Source organism: Eucyclogobius newberryi, unplaced genomic scaffold (genome assembly GCF_026437365.1).
Source record: "Eucyclogobius newberryi isolate DKJ021-1_F unplaced genomic scaffold, fEucNew1.0.hap1 SCAF_6, whole genome shotgun sequence".
Lineage (NCBI taxonomy): Eukaryota > Metazoa > Chordata > Actinopteri > Gobiiformes > Gobiidae > Eucyclogobius > Eucyclogobius newberryi.
Window position 1 is genome coordinate 8,856,217 of NW_027316278.1, and position 17,357 is coordinate 8,873,573.

Genomic DNA, 17,357 nt, shown 5'->3' on the forward strand with positions numbered 1-17,357 from the left:
AGAGTATAGGAACCTTTTTGGGTTTGCACAGAGTATAGGAACTTTTTTGGGTTTGCACAGAGTATAGGAACCTTTTGGTAACAACACCGCCTTATGGAGGTTATTTTGTGTTTTCATTACCATTTATTTCACACTGAATTAAAATACAGCAACAGAAAGTGAATTTTAAAACGTTGTAATTGTATTCGCTGAACTTTTAAAACACAACAAACTGAATATTAAAGCATTGTGTTTCTTTCCATGGAAAAATATTGTATTTTTAACACACAGATTTTTTAATTTATTTTTTTACATAATTTTCATATTTATTTAACATTTTCAACTTGTTTGGCTGTTTAAAAACAATCAGTTCAGAAAATCTAAATACAAAAAATTAAATTACATAAATTCAGCGTAAAATAAAAGCTTTGGTAATAAAAATAAATATTTAATTAATTTGCAAATGTTGTTGAGCCAAACAATAAATCACAAGCAGCAAAAACAAAGTGAAAAATAAAGTGAACTGAGAATAATTGTGTTTTTATTGTTAATTTTCCTTTCGTGCGTCTTAGTTACAGTGCGAGAGGAAGGGATTGTGTATATGTGATTGTGTGTATTATATTGTATTCAGATGTGTAGTGAAGCCAAACATTGTACTCAAGTAAAAGTACAAAGTTGTTTTTTGCCATTTTCCAGGTCTGTTTCATTCCCTGTTCAACAGTTATTTCATGTTCTAAAGCATTTATCCAAGTTAAATTTACAATTAAAAGAAGAGCATCTCATTAACGCAGCGATACACAATGTTTAAAGCGCCCCCTACAGGTCCCACCACTCATTGAATTAAAATGCAGTTACGTTTTATATATCTAAATTCTGCAAAAAAAAACATTTTTTTTAAAAAATCACAGAAAAGCTAATTTTTTAGGTTCATAATTCCACTTCCTGTTTGATAACTTCCTGTTCACACAAGGAATTATTATTTGACAAATGAAAATATATGGGAAGTGACTTTATTTTGTTTAGAGAGTCAAAAAAGTTGTTTCTTTTGTGTAAATTCTACATAAACTTGGTGTCCCTGGTGTGATGTCACTTCCTGTCATTTTCTACAGATTTGTTTTTACTTTTCTCCACAAATACCTGCTCGATTGGTGTAAAACTATAATTTATATGTAGAACAGGTATAAAGACAGCAAATAAACTCAAAATTAGTAAATCGTAAAAACGTAAAAAAGTCATAGGCACTTTAGCTTTACTTATTTTGAAATTCCTTTTTTTTTGTGGAGCTGAAATCACTTGTTTTGGGCTTTTTTCAAAGTCTTGGTCGCTTGGTTTTATTATTATTAGAATTATTATAGGCAATGTGTTGTTGTTGTTGTTGTTGTTGTTGTTGTTGTTGTTGTTGTTGTTGTTGTTGTGTTGGTGTGCAAAAACACCAATAAGAAACACATGTAGTGAAACATGAAGAGTCAGGGTCAGTAAATACAGTTGATCACAGTAAATACAGTTGACCACAGTAAATACAGTTGACCACAGTAAGTACAGATGACCACAGTAAATACAGATGACCACAGTAAATACAGATGATCACAGTAAGTACAGTTGACCACAGTAAATACAGTTGATCACAGTAAATACAGATGATCACAGTAAGTACAGTTGACCACAGTAAATACAGATGACCACAGTAAGTACAGATGACCACAGTAAATACAGTTGATCACAGTAAATACAGTTGATCACAGTAAGTACAGATGACCACAGTAAATACAGTTGACCACAGTAAATACAGATGACCACAGTAAATACAGTTGATCACAGTAAATACAGTTGATCACAGTAAATACAGTTGACCACAGTAAATACAGATGACCACAGTAAATACAGATGACCACAGTAAATACAGATGACCACAGTAAATACAGATGATCACAGTAAATACAGATGACCACAGTAAATACAGATGACCACAGTAAATACAGTTGACCACAGTAAATACAGTTGACCACAGTAAATACAGATGACCACAGTAAATACAGTTGACCACAGTAAATACAGTTGACCACAGTAAATACAGATGACCACAGTAAATACAGATGATCACAGTAAATACAGTTGACCACAGTAAATACAGATGACCACAGTAAATACAGATGACCACAGTAAATACAGATGACCACAGTAAATACAGATGATCACAGTAAATACAGATGACCACAGTAAATACAGATGACCACAGTAAATACAGTTGACCACAGTAAATACAGATGACCACAGTAAATACAGATGACCACAGTAAATACAGATGATCACAGTAAATACAGATGACCACAGTAAATACAGATGACCACAGTAAATACAGTTGACCACAGTAAATACAGTTGACCACAGTAAATACAGATGACCACAGTAAGTACAGATGACCACAGTAAATACAGTTGACCACAGTAAATACAGATGACCACAGTAAATACAGTTGATCACAGTAAATACAGTTGATCACAGTAAATACAGTTGACCACAGTAAATACAGATGACCACAGTAAATACAGATGACCACAGTAAATACAGATGACCACAGTAAATACAGATGATCACAGTAAATACAGTTGACCACAGTAAATACAGTTGACCACAGTAAATACAGATGACCACAGTAAATACAGATGACCACAGTAAATACAGTTGACCACAGTAAATACAGATGACCACAGTAAATACAGTTGACCACAGTAAATACAGATGACCACAGTAAATACAGTTGACCACAGTAAATACAGTTGACCACAGTAAATACAGATGACCACAAACCGTTTGACCGGGAGAGTCCATGATGTTGGTGCAGTCCAGAAAGTCCTGGTACTGGCCCCAGGGGACCACAGGCTCCGGCAGCTCGCGGAGGTAGAGTTTGAGCAGCGACGCCACCGTGTGGACGTCCGTGTCACTGCACACAGCGTGTGTTCAGATCAATAAAAACACATTATGTTCTCGACAGTAACAAACGCTCTACGTCACATTCTGTTTGAGTTCATCCTGGAGGTCAAAGTGGAGCTGCATCTATTACCAAGTTGTTTTAGATCAATATTGTGTTTTACAATGAACAAAATTACTTATATTATAGATTGTATTTATAATCTTTAAGGCTTGTTAAAATGCATGTTGTAAAGTTCAAATAATCTGAATAAATAAGATACTAAACAATAGGCCTTGTATCACATTTTGAGTTATTTATAGTAGATAATAATCTGTATTTCTAACATTTATTAACACAAGTAATTTAAGAACAATGTTTGTCTTGTTATTACTGGTCAGAACAAAAGCAGAGCTCAGATCCACTCCTGCTGCAGCGTGTCATGTCTCTGTGTCTCTGTGTTTCTGTCTCTCTGTCTCTGTGTCTCTGTGTCTCTGTGTCTCTATCTTTGTGTCTCTGTCTCGGTGTATCTGTGTCTCTGTCTCTGCGTCTCTCTGTCTCTGTGTAATTAGAGCAGGATGTGGTGAGCAGCTTTCTATCTTATCTGAGCAAATCAAGTCAAGTCACAAGCTCAACAGACATTCATGTGACGACCGTGAAGCCTGTGGATCTGTGTGGATCTGTGAGGATCTGTGAGGATCTGTGTGGATCTGTGCGGATCTGTGTGACTGTGGATCTGTGAGGATCTGTGTGGATCTGTGAGGATCTGTGTGGATCTGTGAGGATCTGTGCGGATCTGTGTGGATCTGTGAGGATCTGTGAGGATCTGTGAGGATCTGTGTGGATCTGTGTGGATCTGTGTGGATCTGTGCGGATCTGTGCGGATCTGTGTGACTGTGGATCTGTGAGGATCTGTGTGGATCTGTGTGGATCTGTGTGGATCTGTGAGGATCTGTGAGGATCTGTGAGGATCTGTGAGGATCTGTGTGGATCTGTGAGGATCTGTGCGGATCTGTGAGGATCTGTGAGGATCTGTGTGGATCTGTGTGGATCTGTGAGGATCTGTGTGGATCTGTGTGACTGTGGATCTGTGAGGATCTGTGTGGATCTGTGTGGATCTGTGTGGATCTGTGAGGATCTGTGAGGATCTGTGAGGATCTGTGAGGATCTGTGTGGATCTGTGAGGATCTGTGCGGATCTGTGAGGATCTGTGAGGATCTGTGTGGATCTGTGAGGATCTGTGTGGATCTGTGAGGATCTGTGAGGATCTGTGTGGATCTGTGAGGATCTGTGCGGATCTTTTAAACAATTCTATTTGATTTGGTTGAACAATAATCAGAACATCCTATAAACCTGTACAAAGGCAGTCACCAGAGAAATGTTTGAATAGACATTTTGACTAATAAACTGCCCTGTCCTCAGGAGGGAGTTTCACCTGAAACTAACGTCTTTGTTTAATAAGAGAACTCCGATATTTGTACTATTCTGTGGTAAGTCCAGACCATTGGGCGGAGCCTTCCTGAAGTGGAAAGAGTTGTTTGTTTCAACAATGAGGGATTACACCGACATCTTTACTTAGAGTTCTTTTTCCATTGGTCCTGATCAAGTCCAAGCTCTGCAGATGTGTCTCCACCAGAGTCATGGAGGATGGGTCAAATGCACTACATGAATGAATAATGCCCCAAAGTGTGAAGCCGTATTTAATAATGCTTTATTACACCTCTTAAATAATGAAGTGAACATCACCAGTGTGTGTCAGATCTGAGTTTGAGGTGTAATGTCTGCAGTTCTGTACCTGGGGAACGAGGGCCTTTCTCCTGCGTCGAAGGCGTCTCTGAACTGCCGGACAGCGTTGTCCTGCCCCGGGAGCCTGAAGATGCCCTCCTCGTCCAGACCGTGCTCCTGGATGAACTCCACACACTTCTGCACCAGGACAGGCACCATCTGAGGCCCGAACCTCTGGTCATAGGCCACTGTGTCCTGCAGGCTCTTCCCAAACACTGCACCACAAAACCACAGGCGTGTTAGTCACGTATAACAGATGGATGCATTTGTTTGGTTTCACGCCGTGAACATTGTTGTCTCCATCTACTCCGCACTCGGTCAATTCCAGTAGTAGTACCGTATTTTCCAGACTATAAGTTGCATACTTTTTCATAGTTTTGGCCAGACTTATACTCCAGAGGGACTCATATTCTGTCATATGTGCAATTGCTGTTGGAATTCATGTGCAATTACTATGAAATTCATGTGCAATCTATGTGCTGTCGTGACACATATTCATGTGCAATTACTGTCGTGATCACATGCAATGGTATTTATGTATTTATTTATTTATTTGTCTATGGGAGTTTTTATTTGTTTATAGGAGATCTTCTACTGAAAGTGTTTTTCAGACTTCCTATAAGTGATCTGTTCTTCTGTATCTACCTCTGTATCTACCTGCGTTGCACCAATGAAATTTCCCCATGTGGGACAATAAAGGAATATCTTATCTTATCTTATCTTATTATTTGTTATTTTCACAATGACAACCACAAGAGGGCGCTCTAGGCTCTAAGCAACGCAGAAGAAGAATCTGCACTTCCTCTACCTCCGGAGTTTGTGGAGTTGTTTAGAAGTGACACAGAGGAAGAAGAATTCAATGGATTTAGTGATTTGGGGTAAAACTGATGCTTTGGTAAACTTGTTAGCATGTTCTTTATGCTATAGTTATCTGAATAACTGTTCATATGTTACGTTAACATACCAGACACTTACCACAGTTCTGTCTGTGCCTCATGTAGCTGAAGGTGTTAGCGTTAGCATACGTCATGTAGCTGAAGGTGTTAGCGTTAGCATACGTAGCATCTGTTATTATTTTAAACTGCATTTCAAGATCAAATGTCTGTTCTTGGTCTTGGATTTTATCAAATACATTTCCCCAAAAATGTGACTTATACTCCAGTGAGACTTATATATGTGTTTCCCTTCTCTAATATGCATTTTTTGGCTGGAGCAACTTATACTCCGGAAAATACGGTAGTTGTTTCTTAAAATAATATCTTACTTGAAAGATTCTTTTGGTCACTACTTTTTACCTACTTGAGTGATAATACCTGAAAGTAACTTCACTCGTACTTAAGCACAAACAGCCGTAGTCAAAGCTGGGGATGAACTGTTACCTCCACTAGAGGGCGCGCCGATGACTCTGCGCAGCGTGCGGACCCACTCCTCCACGTCGCCCTGGGAGCCGGCCATCAGCACATGAGCACATCTCTCTCTGTCCCCTTTGGCCCCTGGAAAGAAAAGTATTATTTTCAAATCAATGACATAGTGACAGTGTCTGGAAACTCGGCGCAAAGTTGTGTTTCCACCTCACGGTGAATATCCACCGATAAATAAATCAAACCGTACGTGGAACGATCTCGAACAGAAACTTCCCGGCGTCGTCTGCGTTCGGAGGCAGTTTGTGGACTTTACTGAAGCGCAGCTGGATCACGCCCTGGAACAGCAAGAGCAGCAAGTCTGAGGAAAACCAAGCTTCTCTCAACAGTTTTAGAATGTTCCTGAGATGTTCCTTTATCAGACGTTAGTACAGAACCACACAGAGACGTAAAGAAAGCATCATTTTGTGTTGAAAACGTGTCTGTGAGAACTGTGCCAAGCATCGACAGAAAAGCAGCACAAACAGGCCGCACTGTGCAAAGGGACTGGCACAGGAAGTGTAAGTCACAGTGGTTTTGATTGATAAACTGAGCAGATAAAACATCAAACGAGCTCAAGAAGTTTCACATTAAAAGACCCGAGCAACACAACTATACTGAAATAAACACAATAAAACATGAATTAAACTCACTCATGTGACAATAACTACTAAGTATCTTCTGTATCTACCTCTGTATCTACCTGCGTTGCACCAATGAAATTTCCCCATGTGGGACAATAAAGGAATATCTTATCTTATCTTATCTTAAGTGCATTCAACTTGATCAACTTGTAAATGTGTGTTTTTTCTCCTGCACTCCTAAAAGAGAAATGCCCAGTTGGCCCCTGGCCCCAGGGCCCGTACCTGCACCGTGGTCTCCTTGTCGTCCTTGTGGTAGGTCAAGGTGCTTCCCCTCAGCACGAAGTAGCGCTGCTGCCAGTTCTTCACCAAAGACCGCTGCTGCTTCTTGAGCCAGCCGGACTTGACCGGTCGCTCCATGGATGTGGGGGAGCCGGGAGACCCCCCGCCCGGTCCGCCGCCGTCCCCGGGGAGCACACTCCTGGAGCGGGCTGAGGACCAAACACAACACGGTGCGAGTGAGAGAGGCGCACCAGAAAACGAGCTGACGAGAGTGTGCAGCAGACGGCTTCCTGTTTGGGTCATTAATAGACGAGTGAACGTGAGGCTGTGACAGGGCGACCTCAGGGCTGTGCCACGGGAAACACTCAACTTCCACCAAACTCTCACTTACAGAGCATCAAGTACTGGACGTTCTTCTCACTATAATAACCATTTCTCACTTTCTATTTATTTATTTTTTACCACCAGTGAAAATGACAATTGTTTTTCGGTTCTTTCGTGGATGTGATTTAAAGTGTTGCATTTAGAACGTTAAAGTGCCTGTGACAGGTTTTTACGCTTTCTAATTTTGACTTTATTTGGTGTGTTTATACCTGTTGTGCAAGTGAATTATAGTTTTACACCAATCGAGTAAGTATTTGTGGAGAAAACTTTGAAAAATCTGTAGAAAATGACAGGAAGTGACATCACACTAGGATCTCACTCATTCCAGACAAAGTTTATGCAGAATTTACACAAAAGAAACAAGTTTTTTGACCCTCTAAACATTAAGTCAACAAAATAAAGTCACTCTCACGTTTCTATTTGTTAAATAAAACAAATTGTGACATTAAATTAGTAATTTCCTTGTGTAATGTCATCAATTACAAACTGTAAGTGAAATTATAAACCTAAAAAATGTGCTATTTTGAGTTAGAATTTTTATAATTTTTTAGCAAAATTCTAAATATGTTTATCTTACGGCATTTTAGATCATCAAGTCGTCGGACCTGTCAGAGGCACTTTAAGGCGTGTTATTTGCCACAGAGTCGTGTACGTGAGACTTTCTAGCGCATGTATAATGTAAATATCTGATCATGTGATAACGTTATCTCTCAAAGTGCATTAAGCCCTTCTCCTGACGCAGAACGACGAGCTCCAGGTCTGTGAACCCAGAGAAGGCCCCGTGGGAGAGAGGCCTACGTGGCCCGGTGAAGGACACTTTCCCCGGGACGTCCTGAGCCACACGCAGCCCACCCGCACGACCTCCGCGCAGATACCATCGACGCGCTCTCCTCTGCTTCGATTCACCGTGACGTCTGAAGCCACGTAAACAGGAAGCGCACACATCTTCAGCCATCTCCACCTACGCGTTCCAACGTCCAGCGGTTCTTTACGGGGGAGACCGCACGCGTCGGCCAGGACGGCGGCGGAGAAGACGTGTGAGAAGAGATAAGACCAAACGCTGGATCGATGAGCCAGAGACGCAGTGGAAACTCAAAGCCAAGCAGTGGATATCTCAATGTTTGAAGTTTCCCACGATAACGATGTTCAGACGAGATTAAGAAATGTGTCAAAACGTGTCTTTAAGCGTATTTGTTGAGCTTAAATCTTTAAGAAAAAATTTGAAATGTCTCATAAAAGTGCAGAGTTATCACCTTATGCACCAACAACATCTCTTTTTTACATGACGTGTTTTAGATCAGCTCTTTTTGCAGCATTTTTTCCCTCTAAACGATAAACTCGATGTTCAAATGTTCACATCTTAAAAATAACGTTGGCGATATCGTGTGCGTTTCGATATATCGCTCGCCTCTATCTTCGACAGTTATTTTCTTTATAAAACGAATGATTATGACTTCAATATCCATTTCATAAACAAGACAAGAGCGTTATGTCACGAAATGTTCCAACTCGATTCCCGATACCAGTGTCGATACCAGTGTCGATACCAGTGCGATACCAGTGTCGATACCAGTGTCGATACCAGTGTCGATACCAGTGCGATACCAGTGTCGATACCAGTGTCGATACCAGTGCGATACCAGTGTCGATACCAGTGCGATACCAGTGTCGATACCAGTGTCGATACCAGTGCGATACCAGTGTCGATACCAGTGTCGATACCAGTGTCGATACCAGTGTCGATACCAGTGTCGATACCACCACGATAACAATTTCAACACAAAACAACAGTTATCTCTATCGAACATGGTGGTTTTGTACTGGTTCTGATAAACGCGCAACATTATTATAAAACACATGTTGTTCTCTTTTGTTTTTTGCATTGATACTTTTTCAAATGAGTATCGAGTTCTGATTCTAGTTTTAGTATCGATTAGGATCTGATTTTCGATATTTTTGACAACACTAAACAAAAAACTAACTATTACTAAACTAACTATTAATAAACTAATAAACTATTACTAAACAAACTATTACTAAACTATTACTAAACTAACTATTACTAAACTAACTATTACTAAACTAAATATTACTAAATTAACTATTACTAAACTATTACTAAACTATTACTAAACTAACTATTACTAAACTAACTATTACTAAACTAACTATTACTAAACTAACTATTACTAAACTATTACTAAACTAACTATTACTAAACTTTTACTAAACTATTACTAAACTATTACTAAACAAACTCTTACTAAACAAACTATTACTAAACTATTACTAAACTAACTATTACTAAACTAACTATTACTAAACTAACTATTACTAAACTATTACTAAACTAACTATTACTAAACTATTACTAAACTAACTATTACTAAACTATTACTAAACAAACTATTACTAAACTAACTATCACTAAACTAACTATTACTAAACTATTACTAAACTATTACTAAACTAACTATTACTAAACTAACTATTACTAAACTAGCTATTACTAAACTCTTACTAAACTATTACTAAACAAACTCTTACTAAACTAACTATTACTAAACTAACTATTACTAAACTATTACTAAACTAGCTATTACTAAACTAACTATTACTAAACTATTACTAAACTATTACTAAACTATTACTAAACTATTACTAAACTATTACTAAACTAACTATTACTAAACTAGCTATTACTAAACTATTACTAAACTAACTATTACTAAACTATTACTAAACTAACTATTACTAAACTATTACTAAACTAACTATTACTAAACTATTACTAAACTAACTATTACTAAACTATTACTAAACTATTACTAAACTATTACTAAACTATTACTAAACTAACTCTTTTATCGGGAAAACGGGACAAAATGCCTGGCTATTTTTCAGGGCTGACAGTTGTATCGATAATATTCCGGAGTATAAGTTGCACCAGCCAAAAAATACATAATAGAGAAGAAAAAAACACATAAGTCGCACTGGAGTATGAAATGCGGTTGCAAGTGTGAAAATAACAGATAATATCACACATAAGCCGCTCCGGAGTATAAGTATAAGTATATAAGTATATAAGTATAAATATAAGTATAAGTCGCACCCCGGCCAAAACTATGAAAAAAGGTGCGATTTATAGTCTGGAAAATACGGTATTATTTGTATGTGTTTTGGAGCAAAACTATAATTCAACGACTTGTATCCCCCGCCTACTGTTAACACTGTTTGTTTTCACCCAAAAAGGGGGCGGGGACATTCTGGTGAAACAGGAAGTGGCTTACCAGGAAGTGACATCACAAACGTCAGCAAACAAGGAGCACAGCTTTAAGTCAAATCTGGAATATAATCATTGTGTTCACTACGTTTTAGTGAAATGTGTCGTTTAATCTGTGGAATTTAATGCAGTATTTATCCTGTTGACGAAGTAATTCAACTTCAAATGTGTGAACATGTTTATGAATATTATTATCACCATAGTGTCTGATGTTATTGTCTTTGCGTTGTATAAAGATATAGATATACATTCTTACATATTACATTTTATTACAGATCCACCTGAGGAATAAATATTCAAATGAGCGTTCTACTTGCTGTACTACAGTGCAAAGTGTAAATACAACGTACAAATACAACAGTGTTTTTCTGAGAACTTTAAAATACCAAACCACTGAAACCAAAGTGAAGAGATTCATACAGGGTGAACTGTTGTCAGTGTTTCCACAATCTGAGCTTAAGATGATTTTACTCATTGGTTTGTCCAGCGATTATTCTTTCGATCAATCGTTGAGTAGATTTTAGAAATGTAAATATAAGATAAACTTTATTTGTCCCACAATGAGGAAATTCCAGTTTAACATCTGTTTTGTTTTAACCCAGATCAAGTGACAGAGTTTGGATGAATCAATGAACCTGTTTCTGCCAGACTACAATAAAAAAGACTTATTATTATTATTATTATTATTATTATTATTATTATTATTATTATTATTATTATTATTATCATTATTATTTTAACTATTATTATTTTGGTTGTTTTATGTTCTTTAAAAAAAAAAGATTCAGGCTTATAAATACTTCATTAAAACCCTTAATCATGCTTAATAAACTATGTTCATCATGATTAAGTCTTTGTTCATGCTTTATTAAGGCTATTTACGGTGTAGTTACAGGTTTTGTACTTAATTAGGAGTTAGAGTATGAATGAAGTAGTTACAAAGCTTTAATCATGCTTAATAAACTACGTGTTCATCATGATTAAGTCTTTGCTCATGCTTTATTAAGGCTATTTAAGGTGTAGTTGCCAGTTTAGTACTTAATTAGGCGTAAGAGTACTACTTAAGTATTTACTAAGCCTTAATCATGCTTAATAAACTACGTGTTCATCATGATTAAGTCTTTGTTCATGCTTTATTAAGCCTATTTAAGGTGTAGTTACCGGTTTTGTACTTAATTAGGAGTTAGAGTATGAATTAAGTTGTTACTAAGCTTTAATCATGATTAAGTCTTTGTTCATGCTTTATTAAGGCTATATAAGGTGTAGTATTATGATCAAATGGTTTATTAAGAATGATTCAGGCTTAGTAACGACGAAATGAGTACAATAGCCGGTGCTGGGAAGTAACACATGTGCAGTAAGTGTTTTCTGGTGCAGTCACTCTTTCCTGTAAAAGTGAGAAACCTAGAAAACGCAGCTCCAGTGACTTTATGTGCCATTTTCTCTTCTCTAATTTCCCTCATCTCATAAACAAATACAAACAAACGATGAAACAAAAAGCTGTTTTAATCCTCTGTTTTTGCACTATAATATGATGCAACTCAAGGTATAAGTATTGTAAAGTATTGTAAGTATTCCGGACTACAGTACTCTGATTAGACCGAGGAACAGAACACATTACAGAACACATTTTAGTGCAGATATTCAGTAAATACTTAATTCAACCACTTAATTAAACAGTGTCGAAGCCTGAATCATGCTAAATACATCTTTTTTCATGCTTTAATCGGGCTAATTTAGGCGTAGTTGTTATAAAGTGTTACTGTGGGCCTCGAGTTTTGACATTTGGTCAGCCTCCAGCAGCCAACCACTGAAACCTGCGCGAGTCGAGCTTCAAAATAGGAACATCACAGTCAGTGTTGCGGTTTAAAAACAGAGGAAAATAGAGCTAAATCAATGCACATCGAAGCGCGTGGTGTAGTTACCTATTCGCGACGTCTCCTTGAACGTGCTGAAGTCCCAGTTTCGAGGTAGTTTTAGGGACATCTTCTTTTACACTCACAGCATGGGTCAAATGGTCAAAACGCACGCCTGGTTCACGCACAAACACGCACACAAACACACACAAACACACGCGGACATTCACACTGTCAACTGCAAAGAGCTCGGATCACACTTCCTCCTTCCTGCGTGCGACAATATTTCTCCTTTTTATGACTATGTATAAGCGTCGGCCTTTTACGCGCGCAGACGCTCTCCAAACGTCTCTCCAAACGTCTCTCCAAATGTCTCTTCAAACGTCTCCAAAAGTCTCTAAATGTCTCCGAACGTCTCCAATCAAGTCCAAACGTCTCAAAGAAAAGTCCAAACGCGCCAAGAGGGCTTCAAGTGACAAACAAGTTCAAGGCGACTTCGAAAAAACCGCAACAAAACCCTTCTGCAGAGGAAATCGCTCCTGCAGCTGGTTCACACGCGGGCGCAGGAAATTTAAAAAAAAAGCCGTGCGTTAAAGTGTCCCGAGAACCAAACCCAGACCGTTTTGTGACTTTGACTCGGCTTAAAATACAATCGCGCCGCGTTTGCAACACCTATTCTCTGAAAGAAATAGAGAAGTTCCAGCGAAAAGAGGAAAAACAGCAGACAGACAGGCCCATGATCGTTCTGAATCATTTATTTCAAACCAAAGAAGAAGCAGAAGAAGCATCAATAGTACGTTTATTCTCTTGACAAAATCCAACACAAACAATCGGACCATGAACTGTTTAAAGATAAAATACTGCAAATCTAACCACTTTATTGACACCATCTGGGGCGGTCACGAGCCCCAGCATAGCTACATTCCTCACAAGGTCTAAAGTGGCACGACAGACAATGCCATAAATACTAATAATACTACTAATAATATTAATAATAAAAAGGAATGCACTGCAGTCACAGTTCTCACACCACAGGAACCACAGCTCCGTCTAGTGGTCAGAAGTAGTAGAACGTCTTATAAATGGTTATAAAAGGTGATTTCCAGGTGCTTAAGTCGCTTTATTTGGCGTAACACAACGTTTTCGGGGCTTTAAATGTGAAATAATGCAATTTTTGTACTTTTCTCACCATTTTTGTTATAAAAATGGAGAGAAAAGTACGTCTTTACAGTCACATTTTGGACTCGAAAAAATGTAAAATGGAAAAGTAAGTATAGAGTAGATTTTAGTGTAGTTATTACCCCATAATAACTATATAATAAGCTCCTGTTATAAACCATTTACGAGGAGAGTTGTGTTTAAAGCGGCGTCATAACTTGTACCACAAAATACTGTATAGGTCAAAATCTGCAAGAGACAACATATTACTGTGCAAGACTTCCTGTATTATTACACCCGCGCGGAACAGGAAATACTGCAATACCGTGTCCTATATGACAGCAGAGTATGTAGTATATATACTGACTAAAATACACTCAGCATCTGTAGAAATGTACACTATCTATATGTATATACTTTGAGTGGATGAGCAGATTGTTGTTTGTGTTTGACGATAAAATAATAATACTTCGAAACGGGTAGAAATGCTACTTTTGACGCGCGATAACAGCTTGATAATTATTATAATTACGGTAATTACCAGTTTTCTGAACCGGCTTCTGTCTGCGTCGCCGAACGGCAAAAAACATCCAGAACTATAGAATAAAATCATATTAAAGGTGCACTACGTAACTTTTCTGCCGCTTGATTTGCCTAGAACGCTAATTAAATGTATTTATTTCCATCTATCGTTTTTTTGGTATTTTTCCAACAAATAAACAATGTAATTGAACAAATGCCACGTTTAATGCCACGTTTAATGCCATGCTGTGGAACATGCTAAAGCGATAACGTCTCCATGACATTTCCTCCAACAGAAAAGTTACACTGTGCACCTTTAAATTGTGTTAAGACTTCCAAAATAATAAAAATAATCCGTAAATTGTAAATATATAAAAATATTTTTATGATTTGAATTTAGAAATAAATTAAAATAAGTTTCATTTCACACATTGCAATTACGGTAATGTCTTGGGCAAACATTTCAGTTCAGGAGCCACACATTGGTCGCTAACGTAAAGTAAGTAGTAGTTTTTCCAGTATTCGTTAGCTTTTATAAAACATTCTTTAATGCGTTTTAAGATGATTGTGTTTGTACAAAAGCATCTACTGCCAATAACGATCACGTTAAAGGAAGAAAATCCATGGCTGAATATAAGTAAAATATGGCCTTAGACACAAAGCATTGGTAAGTACTTCATAAATACTGACACGACGTATGTAATGAAGCACTTATCACGTCTTTCACGGTTGATTAGTGATTAATATGTGGTCTTTAAATTACACGGCTCTTATGCAATTGAGAGCAGAGTTTCCCATTAGAAATAGTGTAAAATTCACACTTTTAGTCTGAACTGTACATCCTTCGGCACAGGACAAAATCACACTTATGGGTATTATCAGCTGTGGAAAGAGTACTGAATATTTGTACTCAAGTAAAAGTACAGTTATATGACTAAAAATGTACTGGGACCAAACCTGCTGAGTAAAAAGTACATCAGAGTATTACTACGGGCAGTTACTTTTAATATGGTTTCATTGTGATTTTAGATAATTTGTACAAAACTTGACTATATATACAGTTTTAAAGCAAAATTCAGTTGTTTTAAATGGTAATCTGCATACTTTTTGTGCTCCGACCAAAAAAACTGTACTTTTACTACTATTGTGAGAAGTACAATTTGTTTAAATAGTGGCACAAATGTAACGGAGAGAATGTAACGGCGTAAAAGTAATGGAGTAAAAGTAACGGAGTAAACGTAACGAAGTAGAAGTAACGGAGTAGAAGTAACAGAGTAAACGTAAAAGAGTAAAAGTAACGGGAGTAGAAGTAACTGAGAGAATGTAACGGAGTAAAAGTAATGAAGTAAAGGTAACGGAGTAGAAGTAAGGGAGTAGAAGTAACTGAGAGAATGTAACGGAGTAAAAGTAATGAAGCAAAGGTAACGGAGTAGAAGTAAGGGAGTAGAAGTAAGGGAGTAAAACTAAGTAGAAGTAATGGAGTAGAAGTATTGGAGTAGAAGTAACAGGTCTTTGTAGTTCTGTAATAAGTGAGACATTTCAAAAACGGACCGAGCCGTTTGTTTCTCGTAAAAATCGTGTTGAAATCATTTAGAATTTGAAATAAATTACTGTAACAAGAAAGTGTTTGGTCAAAGCGGTTAATATTATCATCATTAATACAACAGCATTGCCAAAGAAAAGCAGATGAGGTCATTCTGAAAATGGCATCACGGTTTAAACAAAAAAACGGATTTAAATGCTGATGTTTTCTCCCCTTTTCTCGACACGTTTCGCCTGATAAAAGATTAAACGTCGACCATGAACACACAAACACAACTGAACGCATGTCGTGTGTTACAGTTCCTGCCTGTGATTGTCGTGACCCGGTTGGCAGTGATGCGTTGTCGCGGTTACATTAAAAAAAAAGGTGCAGTGCGTAACTTTTCCGGCGTGGAACCGGCTCTGAGACGTTTGTCACGGCATTAATGACTGCTCTACGTCGCCGTGACAACAAGCAGCTAAAGCCAGGCGAAGTCACGGGTGAGATCTGCGGAGAGGCGACACCACTCACACTAAGAATCCACGTTTTTTGGTGTATTCCATTTTAAAAGAACACATTTTATTCATTCACCCGTCTTTAAACAAGCGCTTGAGTAAATTGACTTCCTTAACCGTCGACAGAGAGCACTCCATCTACTGGCAGCTGAGTGAATTACACAGCGGCGATAAACAAAGCTAGCTTGCTCCGCGTCATGCTAACGTGTGCGCGCAGTCGCATTGATCCCAGTTTGGCGGCAGGAATGCTCAGAACGAGTCCGGCGACGATTTACGGAGTTAAAAACCGCGCCGACGATCACGGAGGGAAAAGGCGGGACATTTGAAACTGAGCGTTTTTTGAGGCTCGGATGGGGGCGGGGCGGGGGGCGGACCTTCTAAACAGGACGCCTCAAACAACGTGAACGAAGCTAAATAAAACTGTACAGCGGCTAAAAGCTCCAAAAACAGTACATTTGTGTATTTTAATGCCGCGCTGTCAAACATTCCGGGCAAAACAATAACATCTCCATGGAGACAAGCAGGTATCGGACCACCCCCCCCCCCCACCACCACCAATAACCACCACCACCAATAACCACCACCAGAAAAGTTATACATAGTGCACCTTTTTGCGGAAATGAATAAAGTTGACGAGCGTTAAATATCAATAACGACGTTCTAATGGGTTTGAACGAGTTGAAACGTTTAGCAAAGAAAAAAGCTTCGACCACGCCCACAAAATGGCACACACACAAAATGAAATGTGACGGAAACACACGTAAGACAGACATTTAAGATATATACGTAATAATAGTCCATATAAAAGCACGTTTGTATAAATATAAACACTCAACATCTTAGTAACTTAAAAAGGAAACGTTTGGCGACGCGGCTGGGTAACAGCAGGTTGGCAGAGCAGTGCTTTTTAAAAATAAACGTACAATAAAAATAACATTAGGTACAGTAGATACCCGGTGAGAAAGTCGGCAATATGTTCAGTGTTTGCGCCAAAAACAAATACAATATAATTTTGAATGGAAATGTGTCAAAGTACAGTAAAAATGTCACTAACAACACTGAGGGGGACACACATGAAACGGCACGACCCTAAAGCGCTTTGAGCGTGCTCCTGCGGTCGCCTGGTGTTCGTGGTGGCGCCCTCTCGTGGTGGGTAAGGTAAGAGCGGGTTGGTGTGGGAGG

General features: G+C 38.2%; 1 protein-coding gene across 1 annotated transcript in view; it reads right to left on the minus strand.

The window, feature by feature from the left end:
* The window catches only part of arhgap25 (Rho GTPase activating protein 25), a 22,023-nt gene extending 9,380 nt beyond the window's left edge, over positions 1 to 12,643 (minus strand). Inside the window, exons 1-6 of the mRNA XM_072433700.1 lie at positions 12,528 to 12,643; positions 6,939 to 7,144; positions 6,284 to 6,371; positions 6,052 to 6,165; positions 4,683 to 4,887; positions 2,788 to 2,920 (exon numbers count right to left, since the gene is read on the minus strand). Coding sequence (XP_072289801.1) covers positions 2,788 to 2,920; positions 4,683 to 4,887; positions 6,052 to 6,165; positions 6,284 to 6,371; positions 6,939 to 7,144; positions 12,528 to 12,588 — 807 coding nt within the window. The 5' untranslated portion in view covers positions 12,589 to 12,643. The remainder of the gene's footprint in view (positions 1 to 2,787; positions 2,921 to 4,682; positions 4,888 to 6,051; positions 6,166 to 6,283; positions 6,372 to 6,938; positions 7,145 to 12,527) is intronic.
* Between the last annotated feature and the right edge of the window lie 4,714 nt (positions 12,644 to 17,357).